We start from the raw sequence: 24,800 nt of genomic DNA on the forward strand, positions 1-24,800 counted from the left end.
GCTTTTGCATTTCCTCCTACGGGTAAATCATCCCTGTTCACCTCCAATAAAAATTTGAACTGCATTGCTCTGTGTGCTCCCATCCAAACCCTAATTGGGGTCTTCATTGCTCCAGAATACTACTTCCATGTCTCCTTTTCCAGACAGTCCTGCACCTAGAATAACCCAGGCTTGTCCTAGTTTTAGGCCTGATTGCTCCCTGATCAGTCCTGAGATACCCATCAGTCTCAGGCAAACCAGGCTAGTTGGTCACCCTCCTGAGCCTACCTATTGTGGGCTGTCTCTCCCTGGACACTGATGGTGAGGTATAAGTGAGCACATAAAGGTATTGGGGAGGGCTGCTGGCATCTGCCCCATGCAAGGGAAGAGAATGAACAGGATCAGGGAATGAGACCCAGTGGTGTAACACTTTAGCCTCTCCCTGGGGCACTCACCAAGTCATAGAGAGATGTGCAGAAGATGAAAGGAAAACAGTGTTTAAGAAGAATAAAGGGAAGAAAGCAGGAGTCAGCAGGAACAGCCTACAGTCGGCAGTGCAGATGTGTTCTCTGAGAAGGGAGAAGGGACTCGAAGGAGGATTGGAGAGATGGAGCCTCTGAACTCAGAGCAGTAGTGAGAAAATCTTAGCCTTCCCCATGGGGAGCTCCAGAGCAGAGGTAAGCATAGAGGAATCCCAGCTTTGGGATGAGTTGGGGCTGTGGTGCAGTCTTAGTCAACTCCAGGGAAAGGGGGTGGTGCTGGAATGGAGACAGTCCTTCAGTGCTCCCATATCGCAGCAGGACAACCTGGACTATCTATTGGTGCATCCACCAGTCACTGCATACAGGCTACCCTGGGAATGGGCATGAATTTGAGAGGGCAAATTCCTCATGGGAAGTCAGTTTCAGGAGAGCTCTGGCAGGTGAGGACTGTCTGTATCTCCAGCGTCAGGGGTGACATGACTTTCACAGGATCTGGGACACTCATCATAGCGTCCACTTCATTGGTCCATCAGCAAATGGTGACTTCCACTTCTCTCAGGCAGTAGGTTCATAGGAGCTTATGAAGGCTCTATGAAGGCAGAACCTTTATAGAAAGGTTAGGAATGGGAAATGCTCTGGAGCAGGAAAGACACAAAACATTTCCAAGACTCTTTGGATCCCCTGCTCCTGCCTTCCATGCATTGGATGACATCAATTTTCTGGGCCTTGTCACCCAGCAGTGATGAGCTTGTTTTCACAGAAACCTGTGACCCACAGAGGAATCCTCATGTCCCTCATTATGAGTGGGAAAAAAAACTCAGAGAGAAATCCAGCCACAGAGGCATAAATGTCTCTGTACAGAGGGGAGCAGGGAGGAGAGTAGGGAAGAATCTCATGAGTTCAGAGCAGAGTTTGCACTCACCTCCCTGGTAGGCTTGGAGCACTGTGCTAAGTATGAGTGCTCAAATATGACACATATTCACCTACCAGGGACTAAAGGAAATTTCATGTATGGCTCCATTTCCTGGTCACTAACATGAATTCTTAGAAAATTCATGTCAACATGTTTTAATCCTTCAGCTATGTTGTGCTTGCAAAGGAGGCAGAGGTATCCTGAATGAAGTTTCAGATCAGAGCAGGTAGAGAGAGACAGTGCAGAAAGCACATTGATGTAGAGGTCATTCCCTCCTTTGAGGCTGAGGGAGGGAATGATAGAGGAATAAGGGACCAGGCCCAGCACAGCAGTCTCAGAAGGCAGTGCTGCTGAGGTGTCTCCAACATGGATGGGACTCTGGTCCTTCTCATTGTCTTCCCTCAGGACAAATGTGAGGACTCCAGGGAAGGATCTATGGGGACATGTGGGTTGATCCACTGTCTCTAGTCAGACTCACCTGAGGCCCCAGCAATGACCTGATAAGAGTGTCATTCTTTTTTTCAGGTTTTACACCCAGTCTCCCATGACCACTTTCCCTCAGTGTCTGGATCTCTGGAGCCGACAATTACCATCTCTTGTGCTGAAAACTGTAATGACATAGGGAGGTATAATTATATCTCCTGGCACCAAAAGCATTCTAACATGCCCCACCCCAAAAGCTCCGACTTGTGATTTCAATACTCGCTTATCAGGGATCTCTCATCACTTCTGTGGCTCCAAGTCTGGCAACACAGCTTCCCTGACCATCTCTGGGGTCTAGGCTGAGGATGAGGCTGAGTATTAATGTTTATCATAGGCTGATAGTGGCACTCTCCACAGTGGTTTATGTTCCTGTGGAACTGAGAACAAAGCCAGTCTGTGCTCCCAGGGTCTCCCCTTGTCCTAAGGATATGTCCCAAACACATTGCAGCAGGGGCTTCATGGAGCAAGCTCTTGAGAATTCAGTTCTCTCTCTAATTCCTCCCTTGATCATCATAAGATGCAGAGGCCACCGTCCTGTGGTGTTTTCCTTTGACATAATGCTGACTTCATCTTTGGCTTTGTGCTCTGGTCTCAGAATTGGACTTTTTCCATCTTTTCATGTCAGCAACAAACAAATGAGGAAACTTGCCACACCCAGCCCGGGCTTTTCTAGGAGAGCAACTTCTCTTCCAGAAAAGAATAGATGGCTGATTTATTTGTCCACCTCTCCTCTGGTAAGTCAAAGCATCTGTTTTCCCTGATGTGAAACCAATTCCTAGGTGGAGTTCCAGTTGTGATGGATATCAATTATATAATTAAAAACTAATTACTGTAATAAATATTAAATAGGACCATGAATTGCTTGAACAACTGAATGAAGCTAGGCTTTGGCATCAGAAGACCCAGGAGAAGCTCATCTCTAGTCATGCTGCCAGATGTTTCCCAAGTGAACACTGGAAATGCTATGTACTCGCAATGTCCTCATTCCAGGGGGGGAATCAGGAAAGATGGTCACTGTAATGGTTAAGTTTTTTTTGTTTTGTTTTTGTTTTTGTTTTTTTAATTTCAAAAATAATTTATTTCCTTATAGGAATCAATAAAATATGAGGAGTGAAAAAATATATTTTATTTAAAATTTAATAATGATGCTATTTTATGTCTTTATGAGTTTTTTAAAGCCAAACATCCATGACCTACATTCTCCTATTGATAAAAATTACCTCATTTATCATCTTCATAAAAATAAACTTCCGAGATTTCTACTGTACTTAAACTTACTACAGATTTCCATTCAGCAGAAAAGGACTGTATTTACAAGGACAGTAGTAGAATATTTACAAGAAGACTTTCCACTGTAGCTTTTTTTCTATGCTGCCCCTTTAACACAGAGAATCGAGGAGACGAGACACCGAGAACACAGAGTGATGCATTGTGCTAAGTATGAGTGCTCAAATATGACACATATTCATAACCTATCTCAGGCTGGAACCCAAAGATAGGAAGGAGGGTTGCTGGACCTGGAGCCAGAGATATGATCTTGGATGCCAAAAGTCCAAGAATCAAAGGCATCAATCAGGAGTTTAGAGGCAGTGCCCAGGCCTCATTGGTGCCAGGAAACCTCATGATATCCCCAGTGTCATTGCTGCTTCCAGAGCTTCTATCCCAGAACCCTGCATGCAGAGGGGCAGACTGAGCCCCAAGCTTGAAAATGAGAACAAAACAAGTTGCTAAGTTTAGGACCAAGGCCCTAGGTAAGCCAGAATAAAAGAAGGGGTCACCTATGAATCAAGAATGGAGTATTTCATCCCGAAGCTGCCACCTGAGCCCACAGCTGGGTAGGACAACTCTGGGTATCCCACCAAGCTATCCTCTTTTGGAGTGGGGAGAGTGGGTGGGGTGGGTGTCATGCCTAGCTTTGACCATTTTCACTGCCCTATCAGGATCCAGACCCTGAGTCTGGGGTCCTCCACAGTGTCCTGCTTCCTATGATCCTGGACAGGAGGGTGTGGCTGAAAGATGTGTTTCAAAATAGATCCAAGACAGAGTCCCCAGGGAGAAAGTCTTTGGGCAGAGGTTACTCAAGGAGGAAGAGCTACAACCTCAGGACTCCAAAAGTAAGTCCAAGTTCATTCAAGAGTTCTACAACAGTCTGTAACATTTGTGGTATGGATGCATATTGTAAAGCATTCCTTCATCTCTTAGTGTCACTGGAATCTCAAGAGCAATTGAGCACACCAGTGAGCCTAATCCTCCTCCTCCTTGGAGACTGGGCAGAATCCAAAGACCTCTGCTCAGGACAGACCTTAGTGAGCCCCTGGATGGTGGTGAGAGACCTTGGTGCCCAAATAAGGGCTCCTTGTTGTGTCTCTGTGTGGCAGGTAAACACACTATTTACCATGGCTTCTCCCAGGCCAAAATCTTATCGACACTACCACCATCTCCCACACCCTTAGAAATGGGTTGTGTCTGACTCATCCCTGTCTTATCTGCTGTGATGTTCATAATAGATGCTCAGGGGCTCAGTATCCAATACGGTAGCCACTAGCTGCACGTGGTTATTAAACACTTGAAGTAGGTCTAGTGAACCTGATGAATCCAATTTTTAATTTAATTCAATTTAAATTTAAATTTAAAATATGATCATTTGGTTATTAATTGGTGCAACTTGAGTATGTGAATGAGTCTGCTTTTTCAAAAAAATTTCATGAACTCTAAATACAGATGAAGCATTACTGATAAAAAGTTAGCATCTGAATTGCAATATACTCTGAAAGATTTAAAAGATCTTGTACCAAACAAATGAAGGTAAAATATCTCGTTAATGATCTATAGAATATTGACTATGTATTGAAATGATATTTTAAATGCATCACAACCCAATATGTGTTCTACAGTTAATAAAAAATATATTATTAAAATTAAAAAAAAATTCTTGCAGAGTCTTCCTCTTTTAGAGACCATATTCCAGATATATCATTATGCATCCCACAGAGTGTTTGCCAGCTTAAATTAGGCATAAATCATTAAGATCCAGATTTTTAATACTCTGTTCATGATTCTCTGCCCAACACCCCCACAATATTACAAAGTCCATTGAAAGAATTGGTAACTAGTTATTGAATGAACAGAAGAAAATGAATAAATATATGTATTATTTTATGTGAAAAGAATTATATTGTATGTGTTTAGCTTACTTGACTTTTTTTTTTTTTTTACACCCAGCAGTAGAGACATTGCAAATCTAACAGGGTCTCCAAAGACTTCTTATATATATTTTCATATTTGCTTCTTTCTCATTCTTCCCAATGTCAGGGGGTCAAGCTGAAGTTCCAGGTGATACCTTTGACCCCTCACTTACCCTTATGATTTGAATCCTCTCTAAAAGCAAATCTGGCTGATTCTACCTCCAAGATGTCTATAAAGCCACTTAGATACAAGTCATGATTTCCCATAAGGATAACATAGGTACCACAGGGACCTTGAAATGTACCTGAGGTGGTGTCACGACCCTACTCACAAACTCTGTATGGGGAGGACTTGCATGAGGTTCATTAATAATACAACTACCTAGAGTGAAAAGAATCATCACTAAACATCTCACCATTTGGGAAAAGCCATACTTTTATTGTTTTGTAAACAACTGTCCCAAGTCAGTAGTTCTCAAATTTTTGGTTTCCAGAAACTTCTCATATTCTTAAAAATTACTGAGAATCCTCCAAAGCTTTTTTCATGTGGAAAACATCTTTGAACATTTACTGGAGTAACTAAAATTGAGAAACATTTTTTAAAGATTTATTAACTTAATTATGCATAACAATCTAAACCAAGTATATGTAAATAAATACATATACATTGTTATGTACAAGCATAAAGCATATCTTGTATATATTGTGGACTTGGTTCCAGACCACTGCAATAAAGTGAATATCACTAAATCAATATCACAAATATCAATAAAGTCAGTCAAATGAATTTTTTTACTTCCCCTGCATATAAAAGTTACGTTTATACTGTAGTCTGTTAAGTATGCAATAGCATTATGTCTGAAAAAATGTCCATACCTTAATTAAAAATACTTCATTGCTAAAAAATGTTAACCATCATGTTAACTTTCAGGGAGTCACAATTACTGATCACAGTTCACCAGAACAAATATAATAATAGTGAAAAAGTTTTCAATATTGTAAGAATTACCAAAATGCAACACAGAGACACAAAGTGAACACATGATATTGGAAAAATGGCACAGATAGACTTGCTTGATGCAGGATGGCCACAAACCTTTAGTCTGTAAAGCAAAATCATGCAAAGTGCAATAAAATGACATAGTACTATACTCAAAAATTAGGAAAAAAATCATGAGGCATTGCATTGTTTTTACATTTCTGCAAATCTTTTTAATGTATCACTTAATGCAAAACATTTGAATGTGCACATCGACTTCTGCATTCAGTATGTTGAAATGTGTTGCTTCAGGAAATGTCCAAAGAAAAACTGCCCTCACAGAAATATAAATTTGGAGGCATACAGGAGCCCTTTGTACTAAAAAAAAAAAAAAAAAAATCCCAGGAAAAAAAGTGCTGGAAGGTGTTGAGACTTGGTTTCTGGACAGTGATCAGAGAACAGAGGGGAGGGGCTAGTATGAGGCAGAGCAGTGGTCAGTCACATGAATTTTCCCCTGGTTGAAGACCACGAACTAAAATGTATGACTGTAAGAACACTGAAAGCTTAAGACCTAAATCTCCACTTCTCCTTAAGACGGGAGGAGTCAGAGGGGGAGATCAACCATGAGAGACTGTGGACTCCAAGAAACAAACAGAAAGTTTTAGAGGAGAGGGAGATGGGGAGGATGGGTTGGCCCAGGGATGGGTATTAAGGAGGGTATGTACTGCATGCAGCACTGGGTGTTATACATAAACAGTGAATCTTGGAACACTACATCAAAAAACGAATGATGTACTTTATGGTAACTAATAAAATAATAATAATAATAAAGACCAAACCTATTTCTTGCTGTTACCTCAGCAAAACTTGCAGAGCTTTCTCATACTTTAAAAGTAGACGACCTTAAAAATGGATTGGAAGTATCCTTGTTTGAGGACTGTGAAAGATGCACCCTGTAGTGAATTTTGCATAATCTCTTCCTCTAGAATTGGAAGAACCTGTGATTTGCTTCTAATCAATACATATACATACCAAAGGTGATGGGATGGCTCTCTTTGATTAGGTTAGATTAAATGGAAAGGGACACATTTAAATGGAATGGGTGGCCAAATGTGACTCCCATGATTCATTATGTGATATAAGATTCCCTTTTGATGAGCAATTGCCATTTACAATGTAGAGGGCATTATGCTAAGTGAAATAAGCCAGAGAAAGACAAACACTGTATGATTTTGCATATATGTGGAATCTAGAAAGAAAACAAAAACAATACCAAAAAACAAAAAACAAAACAAAACAAAAAACTACAAAGGAGAAACAGACCCATGAATACATAGACCAAACTGGTGGTTGCTGGGGGGCAGGGTTGGGGACGGGAGCAAAATGGGTAAAGGAAGTAGGAGGTACAGGTTTCGAGTTATGGAATGAACAAGTCATGGGGATGAAAAGCACAGAATAGGGAATGTAGTAGGGTATTGTGAAGTCTTATATGGTTACAGATGGCAGTTACACTTGTGGTGAGTATAGCATAATGTGTAGAGTTGTCAAATCACTAGGTTGTACACCTGAAGCTAGTATAACATTATGTGTAAACTGTACTTCAATTAAAAAAAAAATAAAATAAAACTCCCTCCTAGCAAAGTGGAAAAAGAGGTCCCTCTGCTCGTCAGGTAGAAGGAAATGGCAAACAGGATGCTGTGGGCCACCTCTAGGAACTCACAGAGCTGACAGCCAAAATCCCTCAAAAGTCCAGAGCTTTAGCTATACACCAGCAAGGCAATGAATTCTGCCAACTAACTTGGAAGCAGATCCTCAGTTGAGCTGTTGGAGTAGAATGCAGCCACCATACTTTGATTGATGTCAGGTCAGGGAGACCCTAAGTAGAGGACCCAGCTAAGCTGATTCAGGGAAAGTGGAGCAGTAAATGGGTGCTGTTTCAAGCCACTAGATTTGTGGTAATTTCTTATGCAGCAATAGAAAACTGGGTAATAATACCTGGACCATCTGTGTCACTTTGGTCCAATCCACATAGAGACAGGTAAGACGGAGACCTGTGTTGCTGGGTGCCAGAGTGCCTGAATCCACATTGAGGTACAGAGAGATGTCTTCAGGTGATGTGGCCTCTGAACTGTTTCAGCCCAATGAGAAGCCCTTGTTCTTCCCCTGATGTTGCCACTGAAGGAGGTAACAGAGTCTGCATCCCAAGGCCACAGAGGAAGAAAGGAGCTTTTATTTTCATTTTTGCAAAGCTATGTGTCCCCTGGGAGACTGTTTCTCTCTCCCACATCATCATAAAGAGCAAAATGAGCTGTATGGGTCCCTTTCCTGAAGCACCTATGCCCTTGGGGTGATGAGCAGAAAGGACAACAGAAAGCATAGCCTGGCTGTCTGGTTGGTGTGAAGCTCTGAAACGCTGAGTATTTAATACAGGTTTTAATCTTAGTTCCCATTGGGCTTGGAGCCCTGCAGATAAATGCTATGGCTGTCCTCCAACAATCAGTGAAAATCAGCCTCGCTCTCGGACTGCAATCCAGAGATGGTCAAGGAGGCTGTGTTACCAACCCTGGAGCCTGAGAATAGAATTGGAAGCCCTGAAGGCAGAGAGCTCACAGCATCTGTCTGGAGTGTGAGGGCTGCTCCAGACATCATTGGTGCCAGAAGACAGGGTTATAAGTTCCAGTGTGGCTGCTGTTTCCACTGTAAGAGATGCAATGATTTGTCTGAAAGTCCCACACATGGGAGGGAGGCTGGGTCAGGGCAGACGGGGCCCAGGACCCAGAAAGGAAGGAGAAATGGAGAGACGGTGGCTCAGGTGAACCTGGGAAAAGGGACAGAAGTGTCAGTCCACACATCCACGTGACCTCTTTCTTGGGGTCACCTGTGCTGTAAATGAGGAGGGGGAGGGATGTGGAGCCAAGGCCATGGTGAAGACAGCCCAGAGATCTGCCTCCTGAGACCCCAATACTTGGACAGGACACTCAAGGCTCTCTTATCCCCTGTGCGTGTTTTGAGACGCAAGAGGGGTCTCCATGCAAATTTGCTCCTGAGTTCTGACGACTCTTAATTCTTCCTTTGCCCTTAGTCTTGACACTTAGCACCCAGGGAATCATGCAGACAGGAAAGGTGGAGGGGGCACCCAAGTCCTCTTCTCCAAAAGTTACTTTAAGGCTAGATCTGTGGGACCTGGAGATGCAAAAGTACTGTTGTCAGTTGTTAGTGAGCACTTGGCCTTCTAGTGAGTTCCTCTCCCCACATAACTAGTCTTTCCCCACTCTTGGGGAGAGTTCCCCTGCCCTGTGCAAGCCCAGTCTCTGACAGAAACCCGAGTCTGGGGTCAAAAGATACTGCCCACATTCTGAAGGTTCAAGCCCTTCTCTCTAAACTCATTCATAGCTACCCCAAAAGAATTTTCAAAAGTGATGTTTCCCCCAAATCAGGACACACAGCCTAGGGAATGCACACCAGCCATCTGGAATTCTCCTCAAAACCTTCCCAATCAGCTTAATCTTGCAGCAGATTGAGAGTCCAAGAGGCTATTTCAGGGATGTGTCAACCTAGAGAAGTCCAGCACTGGGGGCAAGGAGCCTCACACCACAATTTCACAGCACCAAATTCCTTCCTTGTTCATCCAACTCTGTCTTTGACCAGTGGCTTGTCCATTCTAGCCTCAGTGTCTTCATCTGAAGAAAACTAAGAAAGCATTAAAGTTCACAGTATACTTGCATGAATCTGGTTATAAAACCAAAAAGCCAGTGCCTCCATTAATTGGTGCTCTATGACTTTTATCCCCAGCATAATTAGGTGGAGAGTCCAGGTTCTTTCCTCTTCAGGTTTACTTTAGGTGATCACAGAAGAAAATATTTCCCTCTGTCTCATTTACCATGGTTCAGCCTAGACCCAGGCTCTCTCAGCTCCAGACACATAGAACAGCCTCCTTTAAACACATTCCTCTCCCTTTCTTCCCTCATGGAAGGTTTTAAAAGTCTCCTTTATGATTATAATTCAGTGCAGGTTGACTTTTTTGTTTGTTTGTTTCTAAAAAATGAAAATAGTTCTACTTTCACACTGGTCAAGGAAAAAATTATGATAGAAGTTGTTCAAATAAATAGTGTTTTAACATAACCAATGTTATTCTAATGACCCTCTTTGGGACATCTTGGCCTGCTTACTACATATATCCCAGGAATACAATAAACATTTGTAAGGATTAGTTGAAGCAATCAATGAATGAATGGTATATTCATGTTTAATTTCATATGAATAGAATTGCATTATATAATCAATCGTGTGACCTGCATTTTGCTTTCAAGTTTTACAGACATCATCCTTTTAGTGTACCAATTGCAGTCAGTCTGAAGACAGCAATCAGATTATGAAAATAAGCATGGGCAATCTTCAAAGGGATCACCTTTTCGTGCCCCCTCTCTGTTGTCATCACCCACCCCTCTGAGTCAGTCTCTGTTCTCAAGTTGGCCAAACACTTTATCAGGATTTGCACAGTCCTTCTCTATGCTCAGAACCCTATGTCCAGGATCCTCTTAAGCCCCCAAGGTTGCTTCCTGCTCAGGCCTCAGACAAGGATCCTGAGCAACCAGGAGGCCTTGCCAGCCTTTGTCACTTTCCATATCAGCCCCTTTGTTTTCTTTATAGAGTTAGTTACAACTTTCCACTTGAAAACAATAACTTCTTGTTTGGGGCTTTTGTTTATTTTTTTAGTTTTTGCTCCAAACCTTATGAGCCAGAGACTGAGTATATCTGCTTGAGGCTTGCATCGGCACCACTCAAGGACAAATGTTTGTTGAATGAATCCGGAAGATCAGAGGGAAGGAGAAGCTGAGTGTCTCCAGATTCAAGCTGAAAAAATTGAGTTTTTTAGTCAGCTCTGTTCTAGGTGAATATCCTAGGCCAACTGGGGTTCAAGGCAGTGGCCTCATTTGTATGTACGTATGTATTCATACATTAATTTTTCTGTGTAGCTTACATAGCTCCCAGGCATGGGGATATCTGGGGGAATGGCAGGGTAGATCCAGGAAAACTACCCAGCCTTTACCGCCCTGTTGCTCTCAGCCACCACGACATTCCTGTGGCCTGTGGTATCAGATTTAGGACCACTTGCATGGCAAGGACACAGTGCCCAGATTCAGTCCACACCTCCCCCTCCAGAAAAACGCAGTCTCAGAGTCTGAGGAGACAGAATATAGATTCTCAGGCCAGGTTGAAAGAAGCATGGGGCCACCCCCTTGCACTTTTTTTTTTTTTTTAATTGAAGTACAGTCGATCTCCGCGTTGTTCTTAACCCCTCTCTCTTCTCTTCACCAAGAAAGACTCCTCATCCATCCGGGACTTGTCATCTCTCCAGAGGCCTTACTTTTCTTCCTACAAACATACTGGCAGGAAGCAGGTGCCCAAACCAGACACACGCCTTGCAAACATTCCGGCTTCCAGTTTCCCCAGTGCTACCCCCTGGTGGCCGGGGACACAAAATCCCAAGGATCTCACCTCAGAGAGAACCAGAACACCAGGCCTCAGGAGGGGTGGGGTGGGGGTGACTTTCCATCTCTCCTCAACATCCTGGACCTGGTCCCTCCTCACGACGGCCCTCTCATATTTTCAGCCTTTGGTCTAGTCCTGACTTTGTCAAAAGGTATTTGTTGGTAAAAGAGGGGAAGCCCTGCCTTTAGGACTGGTGAAAGCTGAAGTTATTTGAGGATTGGGGGAGGGGAGTAGAGCGATCGCAGGAGTATGGCTTCTGAAAAAGCTTTGTAATACCAAATCCAAGGAGGCAAGTGAAGAAAGCACGCTTTAGAAAGAGGACAATCTAATCAAATCCTGACAGGGGTCTCCTCTCCCCCAGAGGGTACATAAATGGTAAAGTCCAGGTAGCACAGAGCATTAGACAGTTCAAAGGCAAGAACGTCTTTTTTAGAGTTGGGCAAGGAGCCTCGTTCTGGGTCCAGCACCCCATACCCCACAGAGAGAAATAGGTCCATAAGCATAGGCCCGGGGGAGGGGTTAGAAGGTGGGAAGTTACAGACCCCCCCATCCCTCCCTCATTCCCCTTACACCCATCCCCCATTCCCCACCTCCCTTACCCCATCCCACCCTCCATAGCCTCATCTAACCCCACCCTCATCCTCTCTGCCCCCGACCCCCACTCTCATGCGCCCCCCCATTCTGGCACCTGGCACAGTCAGGTGGGCGTGGCCAGCAGGTACCACCCCTCCCCACCACCAAGTCCCCGCCCAGCCTATGAAAACAAACCCCTCCTGGACTCCCCAGGCGACCCCGCATCGTAATCCTAGGATCTCGTGAGATTTCGCCCTCAAGAAAAGAGAAACCAGGATTGGTCGGATAAGGCTGCTTCCGGCGGGCGAGGGTAGGGCGGCTTGCGAAGCCGGCGGCCTTCCTTTCCCTCCAGGCTCCTTGCAGGGGAGACCACGTGGCGGGTGCGCGGTCCGGAGAAAACGTAAGTTCAAACCTTGGATCCTCCTCTTTCTTGTGGAGTGACCTTGGACTAATCGCTGGTAAACTGCCCTCCCCCGAACTCCCACTTCTATTTTCCATCTGAAAAGTGAGTTTTCACAACAGAGGTCGGAGTGAAAAACCTAACAGTGTGCTGCTTCTGGCTCCAGGCAGCTTCAGCTACGTGCTCCTTAGGACTGGCCGCGCGTGTGAGTTGCAGACGTAACAATTCATCGAACTCGGGCGTCTGCGTTCATTTGTTTGCTCTCACTAGTTGGACGGGTGTGCAGTTAAAATGGGGTGGCTGCTCTAGGAATCTGGCCCCTAAGGAGGTGCCGGGGTATGGGGGGGCAGAAGGGACAGAACGTGGGCAGTGTCCTCGAGGGAGGGGTCGCTTTTGACAGAGCACAGGGTCTGCCATTCCAGTTGTTCTCTCGTTCAGCCCATGGGAAATTGTTGGTCAGATTTGGAGATTAGAGGAGATGTCCACTGAACGGGCAGGGTCAGGTCTCCGGTTTTCCATTTCCTCAGCAGTATTCGCAGAGATTTTCATAGGAGCCCGTGGCTTGATAAATATACGTGTTAACACACAGCCTCTTTGTTTCTGGAGAATTTTGGTTCTTGCTCTCAGACTTGGGTAGACGGAGGTAACTGAGAGGATAGGAGACCACGGAAACCAGGTACTGGAGGACCAGAGGCCAATCTGAGCTGGACCAGAGTGGACGGAAGACATCTTAAGGTAAGCTGGTCCCCGAACTGTCTCTCAGGTGTGTTAAGAAACCCTGTTGTTCCCTTTGTTCTTATCATTGAGGAGCTGGATGGAATCTATGTCCTGAGGATGCTCAAGAGGGAAGATGCAGGAGTAACCTGTATACTTCCCAGTCATTTCCCCAGTGGAGCAATTGTCCTGCTGTTTTTTTTTTTTTTTTTTTTTTTTTTTTAAGATTTTGTTTATTTGAGAGAGAGAGAGAGCAAGCAGGCACACAAGGGGGGGCGGGGAGGGACAGAGGAATAAGGAGAAGCAGACTCTCTACTGAGCAGGGAGTCCTATGGGGAAATCAAACCCAGGACCCTGAGATCATGACCTAATGCCAAAGGTAGATGCTTAACCGATTGAGCCACCCAGGTGCCCCGGTCCTGTTGCTTTTTTATAAGAAGGAGCTAGCTCTAGTGTGTTGGGGACCCCATTTCTGTTTTCAGAAGCACAGTTTTCAGTCTCACGTGGCTGTGAAAAGTAAGGAGGCTGAAGAGCAAAATCCCAAAGGCTGAATGCTGAGGCTGGAGCCCTTTCCTCTTTGAATCTCCCTGTCACTTTTGCCTCCAGGATTAGTGCTTGCCACTTTCTCTCCCTCTCCCCAGACTCTCCATTGGACTGATTCTGTGTCCTTGAGCTAAAGGGACACGTACACACACACATAAACACACACAGCTACTGGCAACTCACTCAGGCCTCCAGTGCCCCTAGGTGGTCTCAGACACAAGTCTCCACCCTTTAAGGGACACAGCTCTGTGGGAGTCAGAGGACCAGGCCTCCTGCTGTGCTGACATTTCCTTCATGCTGGGCCCCACATTGGATGTTCTGGGCCATTCCCAGTTCAGTTCCTCCTCCTGCTTCCCAGATTAGAGTGAATCCTCAGCTTCCCCTTCCCCCATCATGCTTCCAGAAGCACTTCCCCAGGAATAACTGGCTAGAGCTAGAGTGATCTGGAGATTGGGAATGTCCTCCCTGGTGAGGAAGAAAGAGGGACAATCTCTTGTTTAGGTCTAGATGTTACTGGATCCGAAGTGAAACCAGATCTTGTTGAATACAGGAAGGGGCAGGGAGGTCCAAGAGAGACCTTAGTTTTTTAAAAAGGCACAGAGAAGAGGTGCGTGCGTGGCTCAGTGGGCTAAAGCCTCTGCCTTTGGCTCAGGTCATGATCCCAGGTGGCAAAGAGCAGAAACACAGAAACATTCTAAAGGCCCCAGTAAGGTAGATGATACTCTGGGATCCCAGTTGGAATTCTGTGAATGAAACAGGTGGTTTCAGGACATCCACTCTGATGAGCTCAGGGGATGCTCTGGCCTACGTAGCAAATGAAGACCATGAGAAAAGTTGACCAGGATGCAATAGAAACATTCTTCAAATTCATACCTTGGTTGTGGGAGTTGTCCTGAGCCAGTCCTGATCCTGTGTGGGAAGGATAGCCCTTCATATAGATGTGTTCCCAGTGTTCCGGCTTCCAACCCCACAGCGTGTTCCCTGATCCAAAGGCTCTGCATGGAGGTGGACGGAGGAGTAGGACTTACCTCACAAGGGAAGGATGTTTGGCTCATACTAAACATTTTTAGATTTGAAGGCAGTGATCACTTCTGCCTCCTTGGATCTCCTAGACCCTGGGTTCCCATAGACTGTTCCCAAACTTGGACTTAGGCAGTTGTCCTGTTTCACTGAGGTCCAATTGAAGTCTTATCAGTCAGGTGTCTCTAACAATGAGATTGTCCATCCACTTGGTGAGGCAGAGCCTAACCAGGACAAACCCCTTGCCTGAAGGTGTCTATCAATTACTCCCTACGGGGAGTCGGGTCCTGATTCACTGGGCTAAAAATAAAATTAACAGTGAACTTTAAATTTCCTGCAAAGGTTGAGAAGTTTGGATGAAAAGTTGCAAAGCACCATTTCTGTCCTCAGTTACTGCTTAGTCATCAGGGACATTTATGATTATCTTTATTGCTAATTTCAGTCTCTTGCAGCTGATTGATAATGGTGATTGTCTGGGGACTAAAATGCCCATAGAGCACTTTCTAATTTAACCTTATTTGACACAAAGCCTGCTGATATGGGTGGCAGAAATTTGGAGAAAGCAGTCTCCATGATGATACTAAGTGGACAGCATCCTTCAGAGAATGAATCCCAATCTCCTCAACAGTGGTATAGAAGAATTGTTTGGGCATCATAATGCAAGGGTTAAAGAATAGCCTGGAGAATTCTTTGTGTGGAGAGGTTTTCTGTGTTCTAAAATGTCAGAACCACCAATGTGATCCAGCCCAGCATGGGAATCATCCCTAATTTTGGCAGATCCTTAAATGTCAAATATAGCTTCAAATTCTGTGAGGAAAAAGTGTTGGTATTTGGGTACTGAGCTTAATACAGAAAGAGGGAAAAGTTTTATCCCTGTTTCTAGTGGCACTGTCTCAGGAGAATGGGAATAATTAAAAAGCTGGATAGGGACATCCAGCTGGATAGGGATGAGACCAGAAGGGACTTTTTGAAGCGGTATTTATATTAGTTGTTCCGTAGGAATGAGGAAACCACAGTTGTCAATATATACTTCAGAAGGGGCCTTTGGAGATCACATTTGGGGCCAAGGCCCCTGGGAAATGCCTAGATTTGCTCTGCCTTTGAAGGGTCAGGATGTGGAAGAGGACACTTGAGCCTAAAGAGGAAGTCCTCTGGTAGTAGCATCTTGATGACAAGGAGACATGCATTTAGCTCATGCTTGTTTCTCTCCCTGCCTCTAAAAGCCCAAAGAGCTCATGGCTCTGACCCCTCAGTGGCTGTTAGAATTTGACTAGTCGAATCCTGGGTTTGGTTGCCAGTAGGGTTCTGACCTCTCTGTAGCCCAGATTCCTATCTTGAATCTTCTTCATCCATTTTACTGATCTGATCTCAGCCTTCTAGGAGGAAATCTTCTAGGAAAAAGAGTGGATATCCTCCCTGCTCTTGGGTTTAAAGTAGCCGTAAAAGTCTGAGATCCTCAAACAAAATAAAATGTATTTTTCCTAGTCTTGGGTATTCCCCATGGTCCCATTACAAACAGCCTTGTCCCCTCCCTTTTCCTGGCCAACTCCTCTTAATTTTGACCTGACTTCCTTCAGGGAAGACTTGATCCTCAAAATCTGGAAGACCAGCCACCCCTCAATTGTACATCTGTTCTTCTATGAATGCATACATGTTTTGCAGTTTTAGGTAACAAATTGTAAGTGACTACTTGATATTTTGGAATTTTATTTTATTTTATTTCTTTTTCTTTTGGGTTAACACCACTGTCTGCATAAAGCTGTCTTAACTTGAACATTTGAGTTATACTGATGTGGCCAAAACTCCCCCAGGTATACCTCCAGGTTGGTTTTCTTTTCTTTTTCTATCACGAATGGGGCATATTATTCAGTCAGTTGTATGGAGAAGGTAAACCCAATTGGGATTAACTAGATAGAGATCCAGTGATAACAACATCGTGCTTTCAGTTGAAAATTTGAGCTAGGATCTGAAAAAGGGAGGTGTAGCCAGAAAGGATAATATAGCTTCTGAGAAGCCAGAGGTGAGACCCTGAAGTCTGAGCAGATTCCTCCCTGCACCATATACATTTCTGGTGAGGCAGGAGCCCTAAGCTTGGGATGCTGCCATCGTACTGCCCTCAGCCACATAGTATGAATGAGCAGGCTTTGCTTTTGCCTCAAAATGCAGTTTTGCCTTAATCTCAGACATTTTGGTTTCTGCTTTGGTGTATGCCATTTTATAGACATTTATGATATTTCTTAACCAGATAGATTTTCGGGGGAAATGATTAGTTGGATTAGTTGGATTTTTTATGAAATTTTAAGTATTTAGTTTGTGTTCAGTAATTATAGTTCATATAGTTCATTGTTTTGTGGTTTTACAAGTTAACCTTTTTTAGAAAAATAATAAACTAAAAGCTTAATATATTCCACAGGAGAAAAAATATTTTATGGAATAATTTTAAAAGTGAAGGCTTTGTTCTGAATGTCAGCTCTATATTCTCATAGTAATTCTCATATTTGTAGGAGAAACATATAATAAAATTGTCTTGAAATAGTATATATTTTTTTCATCCCCAACTTCCACATGATGTAGAGTACTGTTACGCTACTTTTACAGTCGAAAATTTATGGTGCCCCTTGTCCAGATGTTCCTTAATCTCTCATGTCTGGGTTATTTATTAGATCTGAGAAGGACCTCATTTTGGGCCACGTGATAGTTTCTTATTTCTATATATGTTCAGTACTCGTGATAATCAGCAACTTTTCCCTAAAAGGGATGGGGTTGGTTTTCAGGTTCCTCAGTACTAACTCTACAGTGGGACTAGGATTAAATGTGGCAGTAGCTGGATATGGTATGGGACCTGTGGTGATCTTGCTTCCCCATTGGGGCCTGGAAAGATGAACATCTAGAGCCAGCAGGGGCAAAGCTGTGGCTTTGTGGCCACCTAGCCAAGAACAGAATTGGGGTAAATGGAGGACTCCCAACTATTGCCAGAGAGTGACTTTGGCCTTGAGTTGGTTTCTCTCAAGGATGGAGGGATAATGGGGTTGCTAGCACTCAGCCTTGTTCCTTGAATATTTCGCCAGGATTCTTTTCGGAGCAGATTCATCAGGATGAGCATGCCAGCCCCACCCAGACTTCTGGACCTGGCAGGTCAGAGCCTGCTGAGGCACCAGGCCTCAGCCATTGCCGCTCTGGAAGTGCTGCCTATGGAGCTCTTCCCACCACTGTTCACGGCGGCCTTTGCTGGGAGGTACAGCGAGATCCTGAAGGTGATGGTGCAGGCCTGGCCCTTCGCCTGCCTCCCTCTGGGGGCCTTGATGAAGGAGCAGCAGCCCCACCAGGAGACCTTCCAAGCTGCACTCGATGGCCTTGATGTCCTGCTTGCCCAGGAGGTTCGCCCCAGGTGAGGGTGATCCCATTGCCTGGGAGGGCCCTGGGGGCCCAAGCAAGAGAGAGATGGGTTCATGGGAAAGTGCAAAGCCACAGAGTGGACCAGAGGCTTCTGTGAGGAAGCTCAGAGAAGCCTTGGGGCTATCTCTGGCGTCACTCTAGGAACAGACTATGGACATGAAAGGCTGATTGAGATGCAGAGGTGACCAAAGGAACAAGTTGTCCATCTTCTCCTGGTGGCACTTAGAGGTACTGCAAGTGGGGACCAAGAAGGAAGGATCCCAGTAGCCTAAGGAGCCACTGACATCCAAGGGTGTGGAATAACAGTGCAGGTGAGGCATCTGGGCCTTGCCTCGATTCTGAGACTCAAGTCTTATTCTCCATTGATTTGAAAGCATCTCGGTCTGTCTCCTATCTTCCCTGCAGGCGGTGGAAACTGCAGGTGCTAGATTTACGGAAGAATGCTCATCAGGACTTCTGGACCGTGTGGTCTGGGACGAGGGCCAGTATGTATTCCCTGTTGGAGCCAGAGGTGGCCCAGCCCATGAAGAAGAAGCGAAAAGTGGATGGATGCAAGCCAGGGCCCAAGCCACCCTTGGCTCCTGTGGAGGTGCTGATAGACCTTTGCCTCAAGGAAGGTACCCCTGATGAGTCCCTCGCCTACCTCATCCAGAAAGTCCAGCAGAGGAAGGGTCTGCTGCACCTGTGCTGTAAGAAGCTGAAGATTTTCGCAATGCCCATACAGAACATCAAGAAGATCCTGAAAATTGTACAGCTGGACTCGATCCAGGATTTGGAAGTGAATTGCACCTGGAAACTGTCCACACTGGGGAAGTTTGCTCCTCATCTGGGTCAGATGGGCAATTTGCGCAGGCTCCTCCTCTCGCACATCCACATGTCTTCCCACACCACCCCAGCGAAGGAGGAGCACTGCGTCAACCAGTTCACTGCTCAGTTCCTCAGGCTGCACCACCTTGAGGAGCTCTATTTGGACTCTATCTCCTTCCTGGAAGACCGTCTGGACCAGGTGCTCAGGTGAGGGATTGGTGAGGTTTCTTGGCAGTCCAGCATAAGCCCTTCTTTATTTCAGTAAATGATAATGGGCATCTGCCGTCGACAGTGCCAGATGCAGTATGAATCTCTAGAAGGTCCACACCCTGTCCCTGCTCTGTCTCCATGCATGTTGTCAGATAACCTCCCAGATAGAGGTGGGAGGTATGAGCTAGGATAGATACTATTTGAAGGGGCTTCTATTTAGGAATCTTTATAAGGGGAGCTTTGTGGCAGGTGAGGGTGGCTTTGGGAATTCTTTCTGAGAAAATGATGTCTACATTATGATGATCAAAAGTAACTAAACTTGAGAGTGTTGGTGAAGGAACGGCATATCTGACGTAAAGTTTCAGATCATAAGTTCTGTGCTTGGCAGCTTTGTCAACCTGAGTCTCTCCCTCCAAACCTGCCTCCAGTTCCCTCTCTGTAAAGGGTTGCTCTGGGTTCCACATAAGGCAATAGAGTGGGAATGCTGGATTCTGGGGGGCGGGGGGTGAGGGGAAGGGAGCAGGAGTGAAGACTTGCGGAAGGTGATAGCTGGTACGTGGATGATACAGTGATCTATGTTAGGCCCTGCAGGCGACATGTTGCCAGGCCTTGCCCAGTTTAGCTCTTTGCGCACATCTCCCATTAGCCTCATCGGAAACAGGTACCAATGACTGGGGTCATAGAAGCAGCCAGAAGGAAGCCCGAGTTGAAAGCATTTCTAGTCCTGTTTCCCAGTACCAATTCCTTTTCTTACTGGAGACATGGGGCCAGGCTCCCCTCCAAGTGCCTGACATTGTTGGATTAATTGATACTCACAGCACCTCTGAGGGACATGCTATGCTGCATTTGACAACACAGGGGGCACTTGACCAAATCACCAAAAATGAGTATTGGAGAAGGGACTCCCCTGAAACTTGGATGGACTTGAGTGCTTTTTCCCCCAGGTGGCGTCCTGGGGCTTGACCATCATCTGTTAAAGCCCTGGATCTGGGTGTAATGGGCCTATCTTTCCTTGAGGCCTGAGTCATCCCCATGTCCCTCTGCCCACCACCTCCATGCCCCTAGAACTAACTGCTTTGTCTCTCCCCAGCTGCCTGAAGACCCCCCTAGAGACCCTGTCAATAACTAATTGCCTGCTTTCGGAATCTGACTTGACAAATCTGTCCCAGCACCTGAACGTCAGTCAGCTTAAGGACCTGGGTCTCAGTGGGGTCAACCTGACCAATATGAGTCCTGCACCTCTCCAAGTTCTGATAGAGAGAGCCTCCGCCACCCTCCAGGACCTGGACTTAGATGAGTGTGGGATTATGGACTCCCAGTTCACTGTCATCCTGCCTGCTCTGGGCCGCTGCTCCCAGCTCACAACCTTTAGCTTCTGTGGAAACCCCATCTCCATGGCTGTCTTAGAGAACCTGCTGCACCACACCATCGGGCTGAGCAAGCTGAGTCATGTGCTGTATCCAGCCCCCTTGGAGAGTTACGAGGATGTCCGTGGCACCCTTCACCTGGGCAGACTTGCCCAGCTGCACGCCAGGCTGAAGCAAATGCTGCAGGAGTTGGGGCGGCCAGGCATGGTCTGGTTTAGTGCCAACCCCTGTCCTCACTGTGGTGACAGGACCTTCTATGACCCAGAGCCCATTCTGTGCCCCTGTTATATGCCTGCTTAGCTGGATATACACATATCATAGGCTTTATTCTGGGCACAGAAGCCCAGGTGTAAGTGTATCTTAAAGGAGCACGGAAGCCACAGTTTGAGAAAATCTGCCCCATGTGAGTAGGAAAAAGAAAGGTGATTCAGGGGGCAGGGGGATGTTGACTTGGGAGTTAACAGGATCTTTGGAGAGATGCATCTTCTAGCATTAGAAATATGAATCTAAATTTCTAGAGGGAGATTTGGGTTTGGGTGGTAGATGTGGGAGTTACCCCTGCCTACATGGTTGTAAAGACATGGTCCAAAATAAAGAGAACCTCAGTGTCAACCATATGGTGTCCTCTGAGCTCCATGAACCATATCTCCAGTTTAAATCTCAGGAAACTGCAGCTCCTGATTAAACAAGAAGGCATAGCATCCATGATGCTCAGACACTAAGCTGGGTGAGGTTCGGCCCCAGGAATTCACAGCACCATTTATCATTCCTCCATTTGGCTCCTATCTCTGGTAAACTTGTTACCTCCTCATTTAATTTCTATGGCTGTTTATGCGGTCGACACATACAAAGTGCATCCTCAGGGCCTGGAACATACTAGGGGGTCAATAGCACCACTGCAGGAAAAATGCTTTGGAGGGATCCTCGTTAACTCTGCTAAGACTGTGGACTCGAGGACTCCTCCCCAGTGGATCCAAAGTCTCCATCCCTGGCCTTTGGCTGTATCAAGGTAGGGCTTTACTGTGTAAAAGTCAGGTCCCCAGTCCTGGAGGGGATGTACATCCAGCAGATGAGCTGGATCCTCTGGGCCTTACCAGCCCATCCTGTCTTTCCACCAGGTCCAGTCCTCTCTTGAATTCAATTAGTTGTGGTCAGTAAAAATATCTAAATTTCTTTTAGTGGAATGGTAAGATCATATAGATACATGACATTGGTTTAGTATTTGTTTCCCAAATTAAAAATATGACCTCTTTTTGCAGGGGCTAGGTCACATCAATGTGAGTTTGACTTTCCAGAAAACCCACCTTCCTCCCTATCAAAGGTAGTAAGCCAACTCTAAGCAAGGAAGATGCGGTAGATTTGGGTCCTAAGAATGAATAAGCAAACCCTTTACTATGTCCTGGGGAACACTTGGTTGGAAGCAGGTAAATGTCAGACTTGGGAATTGAGGTGTGGAGGGGCCACCCTGTGAGACCCATCTTCCAAATGAAGAGATGATGTCACATTGTGGGGTCGGACCCCATGGTCCATGGGAAGTTGGCTCTCCAGTGAACAAGAGAGCTCCCTGTCCCCACACCCCTGCATCCTGGCCCTAGGCTGCCTTGCCTCCCTCACTGCCTGGCCTCCCAGAGATATACCTGGAGAGAAGACCACACAAGGCCCAGGGCAGTGCTCCATCTGCACATTTCCTTGAGCTTAAGCCAGTCAGCCCTGCTTGCTCTTCCACTGCTGCTCATACAGTGTAGTCATGTGTGCGCAGGGGTGACTGCACGCCTGTGTCTGTGCATGGGCCACAGTACTTGCTGGGTATCAACACCTTCCTCTTTTGCCACACACAACTGGCTCTCCAATCTTTTCCTATAGCAGTTACCCTCTTCTGCCTTCCAGCTTCCTATCCTACGCTAAAAGAACCAGAAATGGGCTCTTCAGTTTGGGAAACACATTTTGCCATTTCTGCAGAAAACAGTCTGTGTAACTGATGGAATGTACCAAAAAGGGAGTTCAGGAAAATACCTCATTTTTTCCTGACATGCACCTTGCCCTAGCGTCCCTCACATAGACCCAAGTTATGGGGACTAATTTCCAGAATGGGAAACCAGCAGTTCTAGGATTTGAGGAAAAGTTTACAAAAAGGACAGGTTCTCTCGGAGGAAGATTAAAACAAAACAAAACAAACAAACAAACAAAAAAACAGCATCACGTGATCTAGGTGTTGGGCTCCTGGGTCACAAAATAGACTAAAATACTCTGTAATGACATGGTGAGATTTACCTATGAACCAATATGAAAATCACACATTGGTGTGCCCTGGTTATTAATGGCCCCATGCAGGAGAGTGATGATTATAGAATTATAGAAGAGCAGAAGTCAACAATGCATCTTGCCTTTTTCTTTTTTAAACATTTTATTTATTTGACAGAAATCACAAGTAGGCAGAGAGGCAGGTAGAGAGGGGGTGAAGCAGGCTCCCTGCTGAACAGAGAGCCTAAGGCAAGGCTCAGATCCCAAGACCCTGAGATCATGACCTTAGCTGAAGGCAGAGGCTTAACCCACTTAGCCACCTAGGCACCCCTGCATCTTGCTTTTTAAAGCAGGCTGTCCTACAGTCAGTACTCTATCTGGCCTGGAGACCTCATCTGAGGGAGAAATCTGGCAAGATATTTTACTCAGAATTTAGACTTTGCCATCAAAATACTCCAAGAGACATGGTATCAAGGCAATGAGGTTTTTAAAAACTGGGATTGGTTGGGGAGAGTCCTCTTCAGTAGGGAAGGCCATATAAAGGGCTTAGGGAGGTGGTGACTGCTGGTGGTAGGGGGTCCACACAGATGAAGGCCGTGTTGGGGAAGATACTATCTTCCAGGTCATTAGAAAGTGTGGCTTTCTAATTGCTGACTTGACCCAAAATACAGATCAGTAGTAGTTTTTTTTTCTTTTTTAAGGGTAGGCTCCACCCACTGTAGAGCCCAACACAGGACTTGAACTCAAGACTCTGGGATCAAGACCTGAGCTGAGATCAAGAGTTGAACTCTCAACCGTCAGAGCCATCCAGGAGTCCTCTGGAAGGCAGCTATGCTCACCACTATACCACCAACGCTCCAGGAGTCCTCTGGATCAGTACTACAAACAGTACTAGCAGACTACTGCTACTACTACTGTTAAGGGCAGGGGTGCGGCTATACAACCAGAAAGAGAGAGAAATAGCCCAGACTGTGCCACTGACATGAAATCATTGTAAGAAGCATATTTTCAGCACTTAACGAATCTTATATCTTTCTGGTGATCTTGGGCCACAAAACTTAAAAAGACAAATCAGCAGAGCAACGGAGGCCCCTCAGGCTGAGCTGAGTTCTCATTGAGATTCATTTGCTGCTCCAGAGAGAGAACTTTAGCATTGAGAGGACACAGACGTGGGGTTCTCACAGGAGGGAGGCTGTTGGTCCAGAAACCTTAGAGTTGTCAAGATTAATTTAGAAAAAGTGAAAGGACCAGGGAGAGGTGACCCAGCATTTGGACAAGCATAATTTAATATCATATGATGAGACAGGACCTCAGAGGGCTGGAGCACAAAGTCACTATCTACAGGACTTTTCTTCAATAAATCTTCCAGTCTCGAGAAAGAACATGGACACAGATCCCTCCATCTGTGTTATGGGCAACTGCAGACTGTGGAAATGTAGACCAGCACTGTGTGGACTCTGCATGCCAGACTGAGTTTCATATGGAATGCACAAGTGCCTGGTGGATCACGGGGTGTGTCAGACCTCTGCAGGCCCCACTCACTCCTGGCCCTGGTGAGCATCTGCTTTATTCTAGTCCTTATTTTAGTCCACAGGTTATTCAATATTTGGAAAATTAATAGTGCAGAGGACCACAGGGGAAGGGAGGGAAAACTGAGTGGGAAGAAATCAGAAAGGGAGACAAACCATGGGAGACTTTGGAATCTGGAAACCAAACTGAGGGTTATAGAAGATTGGGTAACCGGGTGATGGGTATTAAGGAGGGCACCTGTGGTAATAAGCACTGGGTGTTAAATGCAACTAATGAATCGCTGAACACTACATCAAAACTAATAATGTATACTATATATTGGCTAATTGAATATAATTAAAAAGAAAAGAGAGAGTGAAACCTCACTAAAATGGAGTCTGGAAAGAGGACCTCTCTTGCCTACCACTCCTTGGAGTCCTCTGCAGACCCAACAACAAGGGACCTACCTTCTGTTCCCAACAGGAAGAAGAGGATGTTTTACTACC

At 45.5% G+C, this 24,800-nt stretch overlaps 1 protein-coding gene across 4 annotated transcripts; it reads left to right on the forward strand.

The window, feature by feature from the left end:
* The first annotated feature begins 12,275 nt into the window (after positions 1-12,275).
* Positions 12,276-21,170, forward strand: LOC131811760 (melanoma antigen preferentially expressed in tumors-like). 4 transcript variants are annotated; one of them, XM_059140548.1, is made up of 6 exons: positions 12,276-12,487; positions 13,094-13,222; positions 16,524-16,587; positions 17,833-18,152; positions 18,566-19,174; positions 20,268-21,170. In XM_059140548.1, exons 3-6 carry the CDS (start codon positions 16,555-16,557, stop codon positions 20,842-20,844), a joined length of 1,539 nt encoding a protein of 512 aa, XP_058996531.1. In that variant the 5' UTR covers positions 12,276-12,487; positions 13,094-13,222; positions 16,524-16,554; the 3' UTR covers positions 20,845-21,170. The 4 variants fall into 4 exon arrangements, with proteins under 4 accessions (XP_058996531.1, XP_058996532.1, XP_058996530.1 ...); XM_059140549.1 differs by having other exon boundaries at positions 13,115-13,222; XM_059140547.1 differs by lacking the exon at positions 12,276-12,487 and having other exon boundaries at positions 12,514-13,222.
* The last annotated feature ends 3,630 nt before the right edge of the window (positions 21,171-24,800 follow it).

Source organism: Mustela lutreola, chromosome 11 (genome assembly GCF_030435805.1).
Source record: "Mustela lutreola isolate mMusLut2 chromosome 11, mMusLut2.pri, whole genome shotgun sequence".
NCBI lineage: Eukaryota > Metazoa > Chordata > Mammalia > Carnivora > Mustelidae > Mustela > Mustela lutreola.